This window comes from Phragmites australis, chromosome 22, assembly GCF_958298935.1.
Source record: "Phragmites australis chromosome 22, lpPhrAust1.1, whole genome shotgun sequence".
NCBI classification, from domain to species: domain Eukaryota; kingdom Viridiplantae; phylum Streptophyta; class Magnoliopsida; order Poales; family Poaceae; genus Phragmites; species Phragmites australis.
The window spans coordinates 5378526-5396371 of NC_084942.1; the positions used below are offsets into that span (position 1 = coordinate 5378526).

A 17846-nucleotide genomic window follows, 5' to 3' on the forward strand; every position below is an offset into this window, starting at 1 on the left:
ACCATATTTTCTTCGTTTCGTTGCTTTCTCGATGTTCTTCTCTGTTTCTATTCTTTTTATTTTTTCTTACCTCCAACAGTTTTTTTCGAAGAGAATCACGAAGGGAAAGAAGAGATAATCCTGTTCTGAAGAGAATAATCTTAAAAAAAAATTCGTGATAAAAATTATGAAAAGTAATTATTGGAATGCTGAAAATAACGAAAATCACTCTACAGGAATCGGTTCGCCTCAGTCTTAGTCCATTCCGTTACTTTCCCTACCCACGCGGACCAGAACCACCTCTAAACCCCGCCGCCGCCGCCGACATGGCCGTCCACCACCTCCTCCGCCGCGGTGTCTCCTGCGGATCCCCTCTCCGCGGCCTCCTCCTCGCCTCCCAGGTACCGGCGGCTCCTCGCCTCGCCCATCGTCCGTGCCGGTACACCGGTTCTTGATTCGTGCTTCCTGCTTCTTTCCCGGCGGCGCAGGAGCCCGGGCGGCTTCCGTTGAGCTCGGCGGCAGGGGACGCGGCGGCCGAGATGAGGGGTGCACGGGAGGACGTCAAGCAGTTGCTCAAGGCCACCTCCTGCCATCCCATCCTGGTATTTCTCCTCGTGCAAAGGCTGCAGCTTCCTGTAGCTCGAGCAGACAAGTGATTGTACTGGTCTTTTGTTGATTTATCTAGCCGTCCAGGAATGTTGCATCTATGCATAAGTTTATTCTCATGTGCCATGCAATTGATGAACTAGTACTGCAATTTAGTTGGGTAGTACTATATGTCTAGTTTACTGGCCATACGACTGCTTATGCAAGAAGATTAGGCTTTGAAAATATGCTATTGCTGTAGATGCACTAGTCTGTAAATTTTGATCTTTGCTCTATCTGCACACTTTGCCTTTGCACCTTCTTGGTGCAAATAGAGGATGCAGCCTTGCTGTTGACTATGTATGACTTATATGATGAGTTCTCTTGTGTTCCAGGTTCGGTTGGGGTGGCATGATGCTGGTACCTATGACAAGAACATTACTGAGTGGCCGCAGTGCGGTGGAGCTAATGGTAGCTTGAGATTTGAAATTGAGCTAAAGCATGCGGCTAATGCTGGTAGTGCTTCTCTTCCATCGGTTATCTGTTATTCCATGATGAGGGATGATTCTTACATTAATTCTTCCACGACAGGTCTTGTGAATGCTTTGAAGCTGATCCAGCCCATCAAGGACAAGTATTCAGGTGTCACATATGCAGATCTGTTTCAGCTTGCCAGTGCTACAGCTATTGAGGTCCTTTATAGTGCTTCAGCTCACTGATTAAGTGATGATAACTCATAAAAATGTTTTTTGTTAATGATACCTAGCTGTTTTGATTTTCTCACATTTCAGGAAGCAGGTGGCCCAAAAATACCCATGGTCTATGGAAGGGTTGATGTTGCTGCCCCTGAACAATGCCCACCAGAGGGGAGGCTTCCTGGTTAGTAAATAATGGATTTAAACCTCTCTTAAACTTTCAGCTAACTCCCTGACTAAAACATTGATAAACTGCCTCTTATAAAATATTACCATATTTAAACTCTTGTTACCAGTGTGGTGACTATATTTACCACTTCAGTTTACTTGGTTAGTTCTTATATGTGAATGAAAGTTTAAAATCTCAGTATACTGGTACCTTTCAATAGATTAGTATGACCAAACTTTATGATTCATGTGACAGAAAATATATTCGATAATTTGACATAAAATTGCATGCACAAAGAAATTAACTCACAGATTAATTCCATTCGACCTCCTTTTCCATTTTATCTCTGCAATCTACATATGAGATACGACATGTAATAAAACTTTGTCCTGGACATCATCCGTTTTAAGCAGAGATGCCTCCTATCAGATTTATGGCATCTAAATGTTTGTCTTCAATATGCAAATTTGGCACATCAAAGTAAAACACTAAAATAAAACACTGTTGTAATATTACGAGGACCCAGATACAGCATAATACTTTCCCACTAACTTTTAATGGTTATCTTTTCCCGTATCACAAATTTATCCTTTTTCCCTTGTCATTCCTGTAGTATTTGTTGGGTTCCTTATAATGCCTCCAAATTCAACTTGTTGAGACGGTTAGGACAGACTAATCCATATATTTGTGAAATTTAATTAGTAAAATCGAAGGTAACAACAGGCTAAAGGCCTATAAGAGAGTTATGCGATCTGTAAAACACAAGTTTCTTATAGATATATCATTGTGAGGTCTATGGTAGGGTTGAATCACATGACTGAATATGCATAATGCACAAGATAAATTGTTTCAGCTGCCCACATCTCACAATGTAACAGGATATTGGGAAGCTGCAGATTTTTTTTAACCCATTATAAAGTAATATTCTAAAAATAACTCCCTGCCAACTAAATTTCCAAGACAATGCTGCCATGCCTGAGAAAAAAAACACAGAGATAGTGTTGTCTTGCCACGTCACCTGCATTGGTGCGGCCAAAAGGATTCTTTAAAAAAAAATTAGTTGGTAGGGGGTTATTTTTAAAATATTAGTATAAGAGGTTAAAGAATACAAAAACCTCGAAGTTGCACCACCCGTGCGGGATGGAATTATTCCCATGCAGTTGTCTTTTGGTCATATAATTGGAAAGTTCATTACACATTATCTTGCCAAGTATTGCAATGTTTTCAAGTGTTCTTTTTTCCTATCCAGCGGTTCCTGATAAATTTCTTCATATGTCACATCATTTATTTACATTTAGAAACCAAACATTGTTTATAGTGCGTACCTCTTTTATGTTCCAATGCTTTATTTGTATGGCAGATTTTATTCCCAGGTTACTCATATTTCTGTGTTTACACCCATTCAGCTGCTGGCCCACCTTCACCTGCGGAACATTTGCGTGAAGTATTCTACAGAATGGGCCTGAATGACAAGGTACTCACAGATTGCTGTGTTTAAACTATTCAACACAACATAGTTCTGAATTTGCTAGTCACATCAGTTTTGTGCTCTATAGGAAATTGTCGCACTTTCAGGAGCTCATACACTTGGACGGGCAAGACCAGAGCGTAGTGGCTGGGGCAAACCAGAAACAAAATACACTGTACGTAACATACAACTGTAGTTTCTTGTACTATTTTCGACCATTATTATTCTTGTAAAGATACTCTTTGCTTCTTGTGATCAGTACATAGTAGTAGCATCTGCATTATAAAGTTGTTGTTGAAGTGTGTTCGGAGTTGTGTATCGCATTCTTCAGGCTTCAGCTAATTGATTCTTTTACTTGACTGGCCAGAAAAACGGGCCTGGTGCGCCTGGGGGGCAGCCTTGGACATCTCAGTGGCTCAAGTTTGACAACAGCTATTTCAAGGTAGGGTACCTAATTTGCTATAGCATTACCAGCTATCATGGAACAGTTACAAAAATACGGGCATATATATTCAGGATGTCAAAGAAAGACAGGATGAGGACCTTCTAGTTCTGCCTACTGATGCTGTGCTCTTTGAGGATTCATCATTTAAGGTTAGTGAAGATTATCATATTGCCAAAAAAATGTACATCTCTAGCTGATGCTCTGAACCAAGTTTCATTATGACTTGTCATGCTTGAAGATCTACGCTGAAAAATATGCCAAGGATCAGGATACATTTTTCGAAGACTATGCTGAAGCTCATGCGAAATTAAGCAATCTCGGTGCAAAGTTTGACCCACCAAAGGTAAATGGGATTAAGATTATTTCCATTCTTGAGAGGTAGAAAACAAATATGTTGTCAGGTCATGGACATGCTTTTAATTGAAATGGTGCAGGGTATCTCACTTGACTAGCTTGCATCAGCTGCTGATGAAATGCATTTCGATGAGTGAACAAGACAAGGTCCCTGTTCCTTTGTGCTATTATAAGGTTTTGCTCATAGCTCATAGAACTTGTTCAGGTTCTATGACTGCTCCACAGATTGGAGTCACAGATCAAAGATTGTGCTGCGCATGCTCTATGTTGAGTTGTGAGCTCCAATCAGAAATAACAGCAGCTCTGGGCAATTTCAGGACGTAACATTTGTTACACGAACTATCTTTGGATGATGTATTGTACTGCATTGAACTTACAAAAGTATCATGCTCACAGGATTGATACAACTTTTCTTCGTCCAACGTCACATAACCTGTTTATCATTTATGCGAAGTTTCGTGTGCAAATCATGCAGTATTCATACTTGAACCGACTTCTTTTTCTTTCATTGAGAAAGCATTTAGTATAGTATGTGTGTATCCTATATGCGATGAATATGCTGCTCTCACAAATGTCCCTCTTGGGCACCTCAATGCAGCCTGAATCATGGCTAGCAATCTGCTTGTAGCATACTCTCAAGGAAAAAAAGAAGAAAAGAAAAGAAAAACAGGAGCAACTCAGTAAACATTTCGCAGTTGGAATTGTGTAAATGTCGAATACATGGACGATGATTAGCATTTGTCCAGTAGAAACTAAAGTTGCTAAACAATAAAACAACACCTCGCATTTAGGAACTTTGCGAGGGATAGAGCATTTTATTGGAAAACCATATAGAAACAATATACATTAAGTAGAAAAACATAGGAAGCACTCGTATTCACTTACAAAAAATAGATCCAACAAGAAGTCACACTAGGTGACTAAAGATTATTACGGCGTCAAATGCTTTACTTGGAGTCCTAGCCTGCTAGCAGCTACTTCTAGATTCTGGAGTGACCTACTGCCTAACCTGAAGAGAATTGAGCTTCTTATTTATCTCCCCAAACTTCTCCTTTAAGCGCTTAATCTGAATCCAACAAAAGAACATTAGTTATTCCCATCGTTCATAGTATAGAACACATTTAAAACTGCTTGATGAAAGGAGAGTAAATTTCGCAAAACTATAGATACTTTGATAAAATTATCGCAAAAATATATATTTAAATAATAGTTTCATAAAACTTTAAATTTAGTGTCAACTTTATCACAAAACTACAAATACATTGACAAAAATATCGCAAAACTACAGATTTAAACAATAGTTTCACAAAACTACAGATTTAGTGTCAATTTTATCGTAAAACTGCATATACTTTGATAAAATTATCGCAAAACTACAGATTTAAGTAATAATTTCATAAAACTACAGATTTAACGTCGATTTTATTGCAAAACTATATATTCTGGAGAAGTTGTTCCCAATCCCGTTACCATGACGACCGAACTCTGTTTGCAGTCTCACAGCAATTGTTAGCTTATGAAACGGATCGTACAGGAGCTTATGAAACTACAGATACTTTGGTAAAATTATCGTAAATTGTAAAATTACAAATTTAAGCAACAGTTTTACAAAACTACAAATTAACGTTGATTTTATCGTAGAGCTATAGATTCTATCGCAGATCTGTTAACTTGACGAATAGGCCCCGCTTGCAATCACATGAGCTCACAGACGATCCGTTTCATGAGCTGGCAGATGCTGTGAGACTGCAAACGAGACCCGATCATCATGGTAACAAGGCTGGGAACAGCTCCTCTAGAATCTGTAATTTTGCAATAAAATCGACACTAAATCTGTAATTTTGTGAAATTGTTTCTTAAATCTGTAATTTTGCGATAATTTTATCAAAATATTTGTAGTTTTGTGAAACTATTACTTAAATCTGTAGTTCTGCGATAATTTTATCAAAAATATCTGTAGTTTTGTGAAATTTACTCATGAAAGGAAGTACCCGCTTCAATTCGATCTCCAGCGCTCGCTTCCTCTGCCCAAGAGACTGGCGCAGCTGAGTGACATCAAAGATGCTGCCAAGTTCATCTTCAAAGGCCGATTCAAGGTCTTGTCGTAGAAGCACCGGTAATTTGTCGACAATCGGCATGAGGAGAAAGCAATTGAACTGCAATTTCATGATGAACCAAAGCATTAAAACATGAACAAAATACGAGCAACGAAGTTTGAGTACAGGATTTTCAGCAGGGGGACCTTCAGTTCAGTGGTGACAAGAAAATGCTCTTTGATCCCATGAAAAATCTGGTGGACCAGTGCGTAAACAAGTCTTTCAGATGAGGGCACCAGCCTTCTGTTCCAAAGTGTGCTATCCAACAGATCAACCAGCCTGGTCTCTGGCACAACACTGGGTGAATTCGAGTCTGAGGAACAATCTGATTTCAAGTCTCCCTTCGGCCTATCCTGTTTATTATCATTCAACCTAGATGATTGCTCGTGTAGTCCAGCAGTTGCGTGTGCAGTGTGTGTATTTACTGATAGTTGCTCTGGTGCAACAAATGAATTGAGGAAGTGTCGCAATCCAGCACGATTCTATATCCAATAGAGCAAGCCATTAAGCATGCTGATAGAACATATTCTAAATTTCTAATGTGAAAATAATTGTACCTTGTTATGCAGGGACCAAGTGACATAACGAGTGGTACTCTCCAAATCTTCCATACACCTGTTAATGAAAGGTGATCCATGTGTAGCACATTTACAGTTGACAACAAGAAATGTCAGTAAAAGTAATAAAGAAACCAATTCATAAGTATCAGAAGCACGAAGGTTATTACCTTTCACGACATGATTGTTCAGTGGATTCAGCAAACCTCTTGAATGCAGCTTGGACACGCTTTACAAGTACTACATGGCTACTAAAGCGCTCATCATCTTTCTGTTAAAGTCCATCAGAGTATTTCACCAAAAAAAAAAAAGGGAAACAGAAACATACTATCTGAATAAGTTAAGACAAATTAGTACCTCCAATAGATAAACAGAGATTGGGATCAGTCTCTTTAGTATGTACAAAAGCCTAAAACCCAACTGCACAAAAAATTAGTGAGATTAGTCCAAGGAACATATCAAACAGAAGCAATGATCAACCCTTATCTAACCACGAACAAGTAGTTCAACAATTAAAATTATTTTGTAAATCACACTACCACTAATGATTTCACATGCTTTAGTAGGAAATGTCTGGCAGACTGGTACAAGAAGCCCAAATAAAAAAGCCTACTGCAGGTTTCTGAAACCCTAATCACACAAAAGCATATATAATGACATAAATCTAGAAACAGACGTGAAGAAATCTGATCGCAGGGATCATCAATGAGCCCAAACTTGTGTTAAGCTCACTAACCTGATGAAGGAATGGCTCAAATGTGTCACGTGCTTTTGCCACAGCAATTACACAAGCAGTCCTAACAAAACAAAACAATGTTCAAAATGAACAAATATACTGCACAAGTGCACAACTATAGTATTTCTGACATACAGAAATAGCAAGGTTGACAGGACGCTATCATAAGTAGGATATTTTATGTTTGATAGGATCGGATCTGAGGATCATGATTTTATCAGATTTTGAAAAATACATTATATAAGGCCAACATTTGCCAAGATATATGCATCTGCAACAGAAAAATTTAGCTATATGATTAATGTTATAATTACACATTTGCACAAAACCCTAGGTCCAACAAACTTATTGCCACTCACTTTTGAGATGGACAACATAGCATGCTGGCTTGCAATTGGACCAATGTCAATCAAATCCCTCCCCATCACCTCTACAGTAGCCCACATATTGCACTATTGCCGCCAACCATCACTAGCTGATGTAGAGGCCACCACCTTAGATCACTACTAGCCAGCAACAAGACACTCCAGGTTCAAGACCACCTATGCTGCCTCACCTCCTTGGTTCACCTTCGGCCAGCTTGCCATTGCCACAACACACCACCATGTCCTCTCCCATCTTTGGCCCAATCTGTGTTGGTACCACTTTGCACTAACCACTTCTGTTATATTGGTGTTGCCTCCCCAAGCTTTACTCTCTTTACTACTATGCTACCATTAGGGGCGAGGCTAGAAGAAAATTGACGGTGGTGCACACATGTATAATTTTAAATCAACATTATCAATTTTAACTGTTTTAGGTGGTCAAAATAAGCTACAAACAACAACAACAAAGCCTTTGTCCCAAACAAGTTAGGGTAGGCTAGAGAAGAAACCCACAAGATCCAACTAAAAACATGATGAGAAAACAATTCTAAAAAAATTCTAGCCTGGTGCATGTGCACCACCTTGGCTCAATGTGGCTTCGCCACTGGCTACCATTCTGTTCTTGACATCGGCCACTGCCATGCGCTGCCATCTGCCTCATTTTTTACCTCAACGCCAGGACCCTCTCCAGCACCCTCGGACACTCTTTGCTTTAGCCATCATCAATCATTGAAGGGGGCGAGCGTAGAGATATGGGAGATGACCGGGTAGATAGGCGTAGAAAGAGAGAGAGGTGAAAGACAGGAAAGCAAAAGGAGATTTGGCTAACATGTTTGGATCCTATGGCCACATTGTCGAGCCGGCGAGGACATATTATTTAGATCTCGGATTTTGTTGAACATTTTGGCATGAATACCAGCTGCTAAGTGAGACTTTTGCTTAGATCTGGAGTTTCTGCAGCTTTGGGCAACTGGGGCAAAGTGTAATTTACTCTTACAGGTTTGGATGTGCTAATTCACATTTAGTTCACGTAAACTAATCACATAGTTTTATTCAGTTCACTCCATATGTTATACAGACTTAAATTTTGTATAAGATAACTTTTTTACAGCAACAAAACATTTGTCCCAAGCAAGTTGGGGTAGACTAGAAATGAAACCCATAAGATCCAACTAAAAATATGATGAGAAAATAATAATAATAATAAATGTACTAGTAATAGTAAAAAAAACAAAAGTAATAACGGTACAAAGAGATTGATAAGTAAGTTATGGTTCTAGCACGTGCAGTGGCGGAGCTTTATGGAGGCCAACCTAGGTCGTGGCCCCCCTGCCCTCCTGCCCTTCGGCCCAGCCCACCCTCGTAAGCACAATTTGCCCCCCCCCCCTTCGGCCCAGCCCACTATGCTGGCCTCTGCTGGAATTGGGCCCAAGCTCCGCCACTGGGCACGTGGATTGCAAACTTCCACATGCTTCTATTCATAGATAGTTCTTTGGGGATATTCCATTCCTTCAAATCTCTTTTTACAAACTCCCATATTAGGTTTGATCGACCCATGGCTCTCTTCACATTATAAGATAACTTTTTTAAACTAAAAAATCCATAAAAATCTGAAAGAAGGCAAATTAGACTAACAGAACCTGAAGTAAAAACATCTAGCATCATATTTAAAATGAAGATCCTACCCAATCCTAACCACGATCCTACAAGATCCTATTCAATCCTGCCTGAGTCTGTAAGATCCATCCTACCAGATTTAAATCCTAGTACCACCCATGTCATTTCAGCTCCATGTGCTTGTAGAATTGTACTATCCTAGCATCTGTTTCATTACGATAACCTTGAGAAAGAGAGTACCTAGAGTAGTTTGTCCCATCATGAATATCTTCAACACCACAAGCATTGACAATTTCCTCCCTAGTAATTGGAGGGCACTTAATACTTCCAACTACCAGACGAAATTCAGCCATTGCCCGATGGTATTGTGCACCACCATAAAGACGCATTCCGGCATTCTGAGGAAAAAAAAACATTTTGAAACATTTCATAGATGAATAAAAATCATTCTTAAGATAATCACAAAATGTATAGACAGCCATAGGCAAGGTACAGAAGTATATGGTGTATATTGAACCCAGAAATGAACACAATTAGCTGAGTAGTGAGGAAAAAATATGGTTACCCTTTTGTTTTCATCAAAAAGAAATGTTTCATATCATAAGGACAGTAAAAGTTACTGGGGTCAAGTACTCAAGTAACCCATATCAATCTGCTACTGCTAAATGCTAATAGATTAAAGGTTCATCACGAAACCGTTGAGGAAGGCCGAAGGCATTTCAAACACAATCACATCAGAGCTTAGTTGTAACAAGGAACATTCAGCTCCTGCTTGAAACATTATAAGCTTAAACTAAGACAGAGTAGTAGAAGAGCACCTTCGATACAAAAAAATAAAAAGAAAAGTAGAACTCACTGGCATCATCTTGTTTGGAAGCTGGAAATTCTCACTTCCAGTAAATGTTCCTCCATCAATCCTCTCATTAATTAAAGTTTCTCCTGTGGTCCAACAGTTTTAACAAGTCATAACAAAGGGAGCAGCAAGAACATCAAGTCCTCCAGAAAATCAATAACAGGAGATAAAACACCCACCAAATTTATCGGGAGGTGCAACCACCATGCCTTTCAGTAGCAAAGATAACTGAAACAAGATAATACAGCATCAATTTCAGGTTTTTTAGCCCATTTGAAGCAGGTTTTGTTTCTGAATACAGCATTCTAAGATTATTCATTGGTATCAAATGCTGTAGAGCAAGAACATTGCTCTGTCTAAGTAATGTAAATTCTGCTTGATAGTATGTTGTAGAAAGACCTTGGTCAAAAATGAATCATGGAACAGCTGAGCTTTCTCCTTCAGTTTTGCTTCGTCCAAATCACTGTCAAGATATAGAATGCCAGCATATATCATACATCTTGAGTAAAAATATACCCTAAACAGCATTCAAACCCAGGCTTATATGGAAGAATGTAACTAAGCTTCCCTTAAAAGCTTTGAGCTTCAGAAACACCAAATAATTTACTATAAGGGAAAAATAATCCATTGTTTTTTAGGGAACGGGGATCTAGATTGCAGGGACATTCAACTGTATTTAGATATATGTGCTAATAGTCAATTAAGGAATCACCTGATTTCTTGACAGATTTCACGTAATTTCCTTGTTGTATTGCGATGTTCCTTCTCAAGAAGTGGAATGATTAATGGAACACCCTCAATGTACCTTGTCAATAATGTTTGTATTATTCACAAGAGATATGAAGAATGATGAAAATACATTACTCTCTACAGTTAATATACAAGAATACCTCTTCCGCAGCAACTCTTCCAAAAATAGTCTTAGGTTACTCACTCCAATTCTATCTTTCTCCTCTCTTGTAAGTGACCTTCCTAGCTTGTCTTCAATAGATGCAATATCTTCCAACTCTCTCAATGAGATGGCCTTCAAGATAACACAATAAGATCAATAAATTAGAGGCCTTACAAGGATGTATCAATGAAAAAGTTGCCGGCTCATTACACATAAGAGAAAAGGCAACCCAAATTTGGATATCAGATGCTGAGAAAGAACAATACTGGCAAAAAGTTGTACCAGAAGACAGGCATGGTGTTCTGTAAAATAGTTCAAGCTAGAACATTCCATATGTTCTTAAAGCAGTTCTTTGCTTTCCTTCTAGGTTATTCCTGTTAAGGGTAAAAAATTCATTGTAATAGTAGTCTAGGATTTGGGTGTCTCATGTCCCACATGTACTACATATATCCCCATTGTGGGTTGCTTAATACAACTAACATTCACACACTGTTCTGATACTATTTTAGGATGAAGTCGGTTGTATTGAATAGGCCCAATGAGCAATATATGTAGTACAAGGACCCCAAACCCTATACTAGAGTACAATGACTATTTTACCCTTAACACCACCCCCTCTTCAAATGCAAGGCGTATGCAATCACGTTGCATTTGGAAAGGATAACACTAAGCACTAGACTTAGAGGCATTACAACACTAAGATAAGTGATACAAGCCTGAGTCTCCATCATGTCGTTGTAGCGTTTAAGCCTTGAAAAACCTTATTAAATCGAGAAGGTGCAAAGGGAAGCACATAGGTAGAGAGTCGTGACGATGAACGTGCCTCTAGTCAAGAGTCGCAACAAAGGGGACAAACGGTAGCAAGGTTGGAGCGGACGTGCCATTGCCGCACAAATCTGCATAACAGAATCTACGAGTAGCAGACACAGTCTACAAGAAGACCGAGAAGGCAAAATCGCATCAACAACAGGAAGTGATTAGCCAAAAGTAGCAATCGGCTGTTTGACAAAGATTTTGTGGACTCGCATGGCTCAGACTAAGTCAAGGAGAGGGATTAGCGGACTTGGATGAACACAACGGAGGACACGACCCTAAGATGAGACATACTGATACTAGCCAGCTGCAGCTATAGCAACGACAAAACATAAAGAGCATTGCTCGGCCAATGACTAGCAGCACAGCAGAACCAAAACAGCACATGCAGCCTTGATCAACAAAGGAGGTGCACATCACAGGAGAGGCTGTAGCAAACCAACAACTCTACAATGGCTCTGAAGAGACAGATTATGGATGTATAGTTTATTTTGTCTAAGTTTAGTACTAAGTGTCCATTCTTTCAAATGCAACGATATTTTATATGCCTTGCATTTGAGGAGGTGTTAAGGGTATAATAGTCAAGGGTATTAAGGTAATCTCCTAGTCCTAGTGTTTCCCTCGTGTAGTTTATATATTGCCCCCATAGGGCTACCACTGAATACAAGTTGCTATTCTTAACACTAACATGGCATCAGAGCCCTCGGGAGGAACCAACTCCACTCCCAAGGGCAGCAACCTGAGGCCCAAACCCCTCTCGTACTTGTGTATGTCACCCTATTCGCCACAACAGCAGCAGCCATCTCGCAACAACCATCTCGTTTCTGCTTCGTCCACAGCTCTGTGAGTCAGATCCAGGTGGTTTGAGGTCTCTGTCGTCAACAAGTTTCACCGGTGCCGGATCCATGTGTCATTGGGCTTCTCCAACATGGATCTGGTTTGATCCGTGCGAAGGAAAGGGGAGTCATCATCTTCGTCGTGGCCAAACTCGGCCGCCTCCGAGCTTCCCCTAACCGTCACCAATCTGCATCGGCTAGATCTACGTGCACGCACTGTGCTTCACGCTTCCCGCAGGCCGTTGCTGAATTTCTCCTCTAGCGGTGCGACTCCTGCTCAGCACCGCCTACCATCGTTAGATCTGTGCTTCCTCAAGCTTGCCATCATCCTCTGCTCCTCTGTTGTCATGCTCCTCCATCGAATTTGATCCACGTGTGTCCACCGCAGCAACGTGGCCATATTCATGCCCGGATCTCCACGGGCGTGCTCTGGCCGGAGCACGCATCTTCGCTGCACGCTGGGAGTAGCCGTTTCCCAGTTGGTCACCGCTGGCACAGCACAGAGCTCCCTCTTCACCTTCCGGGCATTGCAGTCGCACCTCCGACTGCCTATCTCGAAGTCGTGCGTGCCCAGCGCGTACATCAGGTTGCTATCCTCGCTTCAAGCCGCTAATGGACCTTTGTTAATAACCCACCCACCCCTAATCGTGGGCTGCTCAATACAAGTGACATTCATACACTCCTCTCCTTCTAACAATTCCATCCGTTCATAAATTTATGATGTTTAGGATTCGAGAGGTCAAACTTCCTACTCATTGACCACAAATGTATACAAAATTTAGAATATTAACATGAAAATAATAGCATTAGAACTTTTTAATGAGAAGTACTTCAAAATATGAAATGTATATACTTTTCAATAATATATTACTATGAAAATTGTGGTCAACATTGCTTATTGGAGATCATATCTTGTCCAATAAGTCATATATTCTTGAACGGAGGGAGTACAACATTTCATTTATCTTACAAACAATAATCATTAATCCAATAGTGCTGCACGTATTTCAGTCAGAATTTAAGTGCTGTCTATTTTCATTCCTGACCTCCGAAAAGAGTGGTAGAATCCTATCTACTAGCCATAGATTATTCCTGGATACATCTTTAATGCATGGAATCATGGAAGTAGACATAAATATAGAAGCATAATCTAGGAATGGCACTTCATAGTGGAGTTCGAGCTTCAGAACAAATGTGTCTTATAATATTTAATGTAAAAACTTAGTCATGTAATAAAAATACACAAAGGAGTGTTCTATAACCTCGATACATAAACTTAGCTCCCTGAAACCTCTTTAAAACAACAGTTATGTAGTTAGTTGTGATCCTCTTCTAAGGGAAAAAACAACACACATCATACTGAGTTGGACGTTCGTGATTGATTTTAATTCACCTGACTGTTTTTGGTCAGATACTTAATGAAATCAGGTGAGCAGATGGTTCGCATGTGCACAAGAAGAAAACTTGCAGTCAGCTTAACACCAGAGGTCAAGCATGTTTATAATAGTAGATAAGTCAACACTTCATTGGCAGAAACAAAAAGCTCTGAAGAATCCGGGAAGTACTGGCTTAAGTTACCTTCTTAAACTCTTCATTTGACCTAAACACAGCTTCATGGAAAGAACCAACTCTACCAGAAGGTACTGATGTGAAAAAGGGAGAATCTCCCAATAAGGAAACATCTAGCACACAAGTTGGTGGGTGAAGAAACACTTCAACATCAGAGGGCCGGGCAAATTGTGGTATTTTAGTGTCCAGTTTTGTGGAGACTAGAACGGTCCTTGCAAGATCAGGATCATCCTGCAGTATCAAAAGGAAACACAAAACTTTGATTAGAGGAACCGCTTTATTATCAAGTAAGGAAGGATTGTGCTAAGTCGAGCACTGTTTGACTTAAAACTCAAGAAAAGTAATTTTGTCTTTTGTTTAAGTATGGCAACTGAATAAGAGAGTATGTGGGAAATCATGCAAGATAGTATAGTCTTATAGAGGGACTTATCCATATAGAACAATAATTTAAAGAACCAACCTGCATCACCACTCTTCTAGTAGTTGCATTACTCCAATCGCTACAATCTTCAAGGCACAGTACTATGGTCTCTTTATGCTGGATTTTAGCATGAACAAGGCTCTCAACAGCACGAGCCTGGCTCTGCAGGTCGCAAGATTGTCAAAGGTTGTTGCTTTTGTAAAACATTAGTGTCAGAATTAATACTTAGGCCCTAAGGTCACAGTATGTGCAATTTCTGTGGAATCGAAGGCACTCATAAAGCTAAAAATTACTACTGTTAACTGACAGATTAAAAAAGGGAAAACCAAAGGGGGAAAAAGTACCTGCAAAACTCGGTTTTTACGGCCAGGAGCTGGAAGAATGAGGCCTGGAGTGTCAATAATGGTGAGATTGGGACAGTGCTTGTATTCTACCTTTATTATGATTTCCTTCTCCGAAAATTGGCAAGGGTCATTCTCCAACCTCAAGTTTTCAGCTTCAATATATGCCTGAAAAATAGTTGAGTTTATAAAATAACATCCTTAAGCCACAGAAAATTTTGGGGAAATAAATCATCTAATAAACAATGGTCCCATCTTCTCTGCATTCCAATTCGACAGTATAACAAAACTGGCAAATTATTTATTTCCTAGTTAATCAAACAATATACACAGGAGTTTCATGTCCCACATTGTGAAGATTCAATGGTTTCACAAATATGTATCAAGCTGATGTTCGGTGGTACTTGTTTTATATGCCTCCATGTTCTAGCAAACTAACCAAATAGTTCCTAAACAGTATAACCTTCACTCAAGCACAAAGTTTGCTTTTAGCATGCTAGGCGAGACTTCGACATCATTAGTAGTAGATGGAGTTAGCTGGCAACTAATCCTAGAGTCCTACAGCCAATTCTGTTCTCTATGAGTCCGTCTAAGTCACTAACAGTGGGCCAAGGTGGCAAATTGTTAATCACTCAATCCCCGGAGTGGCAAATTATTAAATAACCCGGCAATTACACAAACACACGGTGCATAACAGCTTGCACAGACCGGGACACACCGCAGCGGCATTTCGACAAACACGTGCGTCCGGCAATTACACAAACACACGGTGCATAACAGCTTGCACAGACCGGGACACACCGCAGCGGCATTTCGACAAACACGTGCGCGTCACTGAACATACGTACCTGGATGTTGGCGAGGGGCATCGGGCGGCCGGCAACCCCGGCGTCATCTTCGTCGGCGTCCCCGGGGCCCGCGAGGAGGCGGCACTGGGGCGCGTCGCATCGCGGGTTGAAGCGGAGGTGGAGCGCGACAGGGCGGCGCGTCTTGGTGCCCCCGCCGACGTGGTTGAACTGGAACCCCATGAGCGCCTCAACTAGCGCGCTCTTCCCGTCCGTCTGGTGGCCCACCACCACCACCGCCGGCGCGGGCGCCGCGGCGCCGCCCAGCTCGGCCGCCAGGGCCTGCAGCTCGTTGTACGCTTCGTAGAGGAGCTCCCGCGCCTCCTCCGCCTCCGCATCCGCATCCGGCGATAGCGGCGCCGACGGCGGCGGCGTCGCCATTGCGGTGGTTTTCGTAGGGTTTTGGAGTGGGTTGGGTGGGGAATGGAGGGGAGGTTTCAAGCGTGCTGCAGTGCGGGAAGACGAAAGGGTCCCGTGCGTTATCTCTTTTTTGTTCTCTTACTTTAATTTCTAGCCCTTTTCGAAAAATAATTTCACAAATAGATCCTTCAGAAAACGTTATTCGGAAATTAACCCTTTGATGGTGCCACGAACTTTGGATTTGTTGGTCTATTACACGGTGCAACTTGATTTAGTGTCGTACACTTCACACGTAGGATGTGCATTTTAAGTTGACGTCGTGCACTTCACATGTATGATTGCAGTAAGACTCGACACAGCATATAAACAGTAAAAAATTCACCTGTTTTACTTTTTTGAACCACCAGTGTGGTGTCATGTAATACTTGATAAAAGGTTATATAGAGCATGAACTCAAATGCATTTTGCGAAAAAAAATTGTTTGCAAACCATGTATACGGTAGGAAGAGAAAACTTACATAATGACAAAGTTGCCTTTAGGATCCATTTTTGTTGCAACAGTGGATTCTCGAGCTTGTCACCATCAAGCTTAGGTGAAGGTTCTCCGGACACCACAGAAGTAGCAGCGTCTCGAGTCACATTGACAGTTTCTTGAAACTCCAAGCAAAATAAAGGAGGCCATGGGTGTCACCTTATGTGTTAGGCGAAAGCCAGTGAGTTTTGAGAGGGAAAAATTTAGAAGGATGGAAGGTTAGTTGTTTTTTAGGTTTAGTTTGGTAGGGCTCCGCATTATTCATCATAAAAGTGATTCTGATTCATCTTAAAAATCTTTCTTTGGTGAATCAAATTCAGCTATAAAATCGTTTGGCTATCTGACTGGATTTTGATGCTTCAAAGAGAGGATAGTGTTTGAATTGACCATTATGCCCTTGTCAACTACAATCTACATGTACATGCTTTTATGTTGCAAGACATGTCAATATGTGATGTATCCCATTATACATACGCTCTCTTATTTTATTGAAACTTCTTGTACAATTAAAAGTAAAAAAGAAATTCACAAGTTTGATTGGATCATCAACAACAATATGGACGTATGACCATACCCAAAAAAAATTAGCGTGTAACATACTAGAAAACACGTATTTTTAGAGAAAGGGGTGAGTTACCGCGGTACATGAACATGCTCTTTCAGATACAATTATTTGGTAGCACAAGTCACTGAAACTTCCGTAAGCAATCTCATGAAGATACATGCACAAGTCATTGAAACTTCCATAAGCAATCTCATAAAGTTACATGGAAGTGTCGAGCTATCTCCTAACTGCATGTCACCAATAAATACACTTCTTGAAGAAACTGACAGGCTCCAATTTCAGAGAACAATGTGAGCAGAAAACACACCCATATTCAGAAAACACACATTTTCAGAGAGTTTGCATTCACATTTCACAACCCATTCACTATTTTTGCATCCACATCTCACATATTACGGTTACCGTCACAACTAGAGTGAAAATTATCCGTGCAACATGCCATCCCTGGAGGAGAAGCAACAACATGCATTTCAGCAAGAGCTTGGTAATCTTTGTCTGACCATACATGTAACGAACTGAAAAACAGATATAGGAACAACCATTTCAATACAAGATAGGTCCAGCCAGATCAAAGCATAATTAGCAAATCATGGCACAAATGAGCAAAACTAAATTGTACCAAGTAAACAAGCACAACGGATGGAGGAGAGACCACATAACTTTGATCCAGCAGCGAGGGGGTCCGAAAGCGGCCAAATGGACTTTGGCGGTGGTGATATGGAGTTGGCTGGCAACGACGACTTGGTGGCTGAC

The 17846-nt window shown here is 40.7% G+C and overlaps 2 protein-coding genes across 3 annotated transcripts; one reads left to right on the forward strand and one right to left on the reverse strand.

Moving 5' to 3' along the window:
- The first annotated feature begins 218 nt into the window (after positions 1-218).
- On the forward strand, positions 219-4104 carry LOC133905295 (probable L-ascorbate peroxidase 6, chloroplastic/mitochondrial). Of its 2 annotated transcripts, XM_062347056.1 has the most exons (12): positions 219-380; positions 468-581; positions 960-1080; positions 1156-1256; positions 1356-1443; positions 2835-2902; positions 2985-3071; positions 3264-3338; positions 3413-3490; positions 3580-3684; positions 3776-3823; positions 3900-4104. In XM_062347056.1, the coding sequence occupies exons 1-11, from the start codon at positions 306-308 to the stop codon at positions 3791-3793; spliced, it is 930 nt and encodes a 309-aa protein (XP_062203040.1). In that variant the 5' UTR covers positions 219-305; the 3' UTR covers positions 3794-3823; positions 3900-4104. The 2 variants fall into 2 exon arrangements, with proteins under 2 accessions (XP_062203040.1, XP_062203039.1); XM_062347055.1 differs by having other exon boundaries at positions 3776-4104.
- Positions 4105-4464: 360 nt separating this feature from the next.
- On the reverse strand, positions 4465-16107 carry LOC133904420 (dynamin-like protein ARC5). The gene is made up of 17 exons (XM_062345923.1): positions 15640-16107; positions 14795-14959; positions 14490-14612; positions 14039-14260; positions 10810-10943; positions 10632-10724; positions 10319-10382; positions 10099-10147; positions 9923-10005; positions 9307-9464; positions 7085-7145; positions 6706-6768; positions 6519-6619; positions 6349-6406; positions 5938-6273; positions 5687-5851; positions 4465-4761 (listed from the first exon to the last, which is right to left on the reverse strand). The coding sequence occupies exons 1-17, from the start codon at positions 16015-16017 to the stop codon at positions 4693-4695; spliced, it is 2322 nt and encodes a 773-aa protein (XP_062201907.1). The 5' UTR covers positions 16018-16107; the 3' UTR covers positions 4465-4692.
- Positions 16108-17846: the final 1739 nt, after the last annotated feature.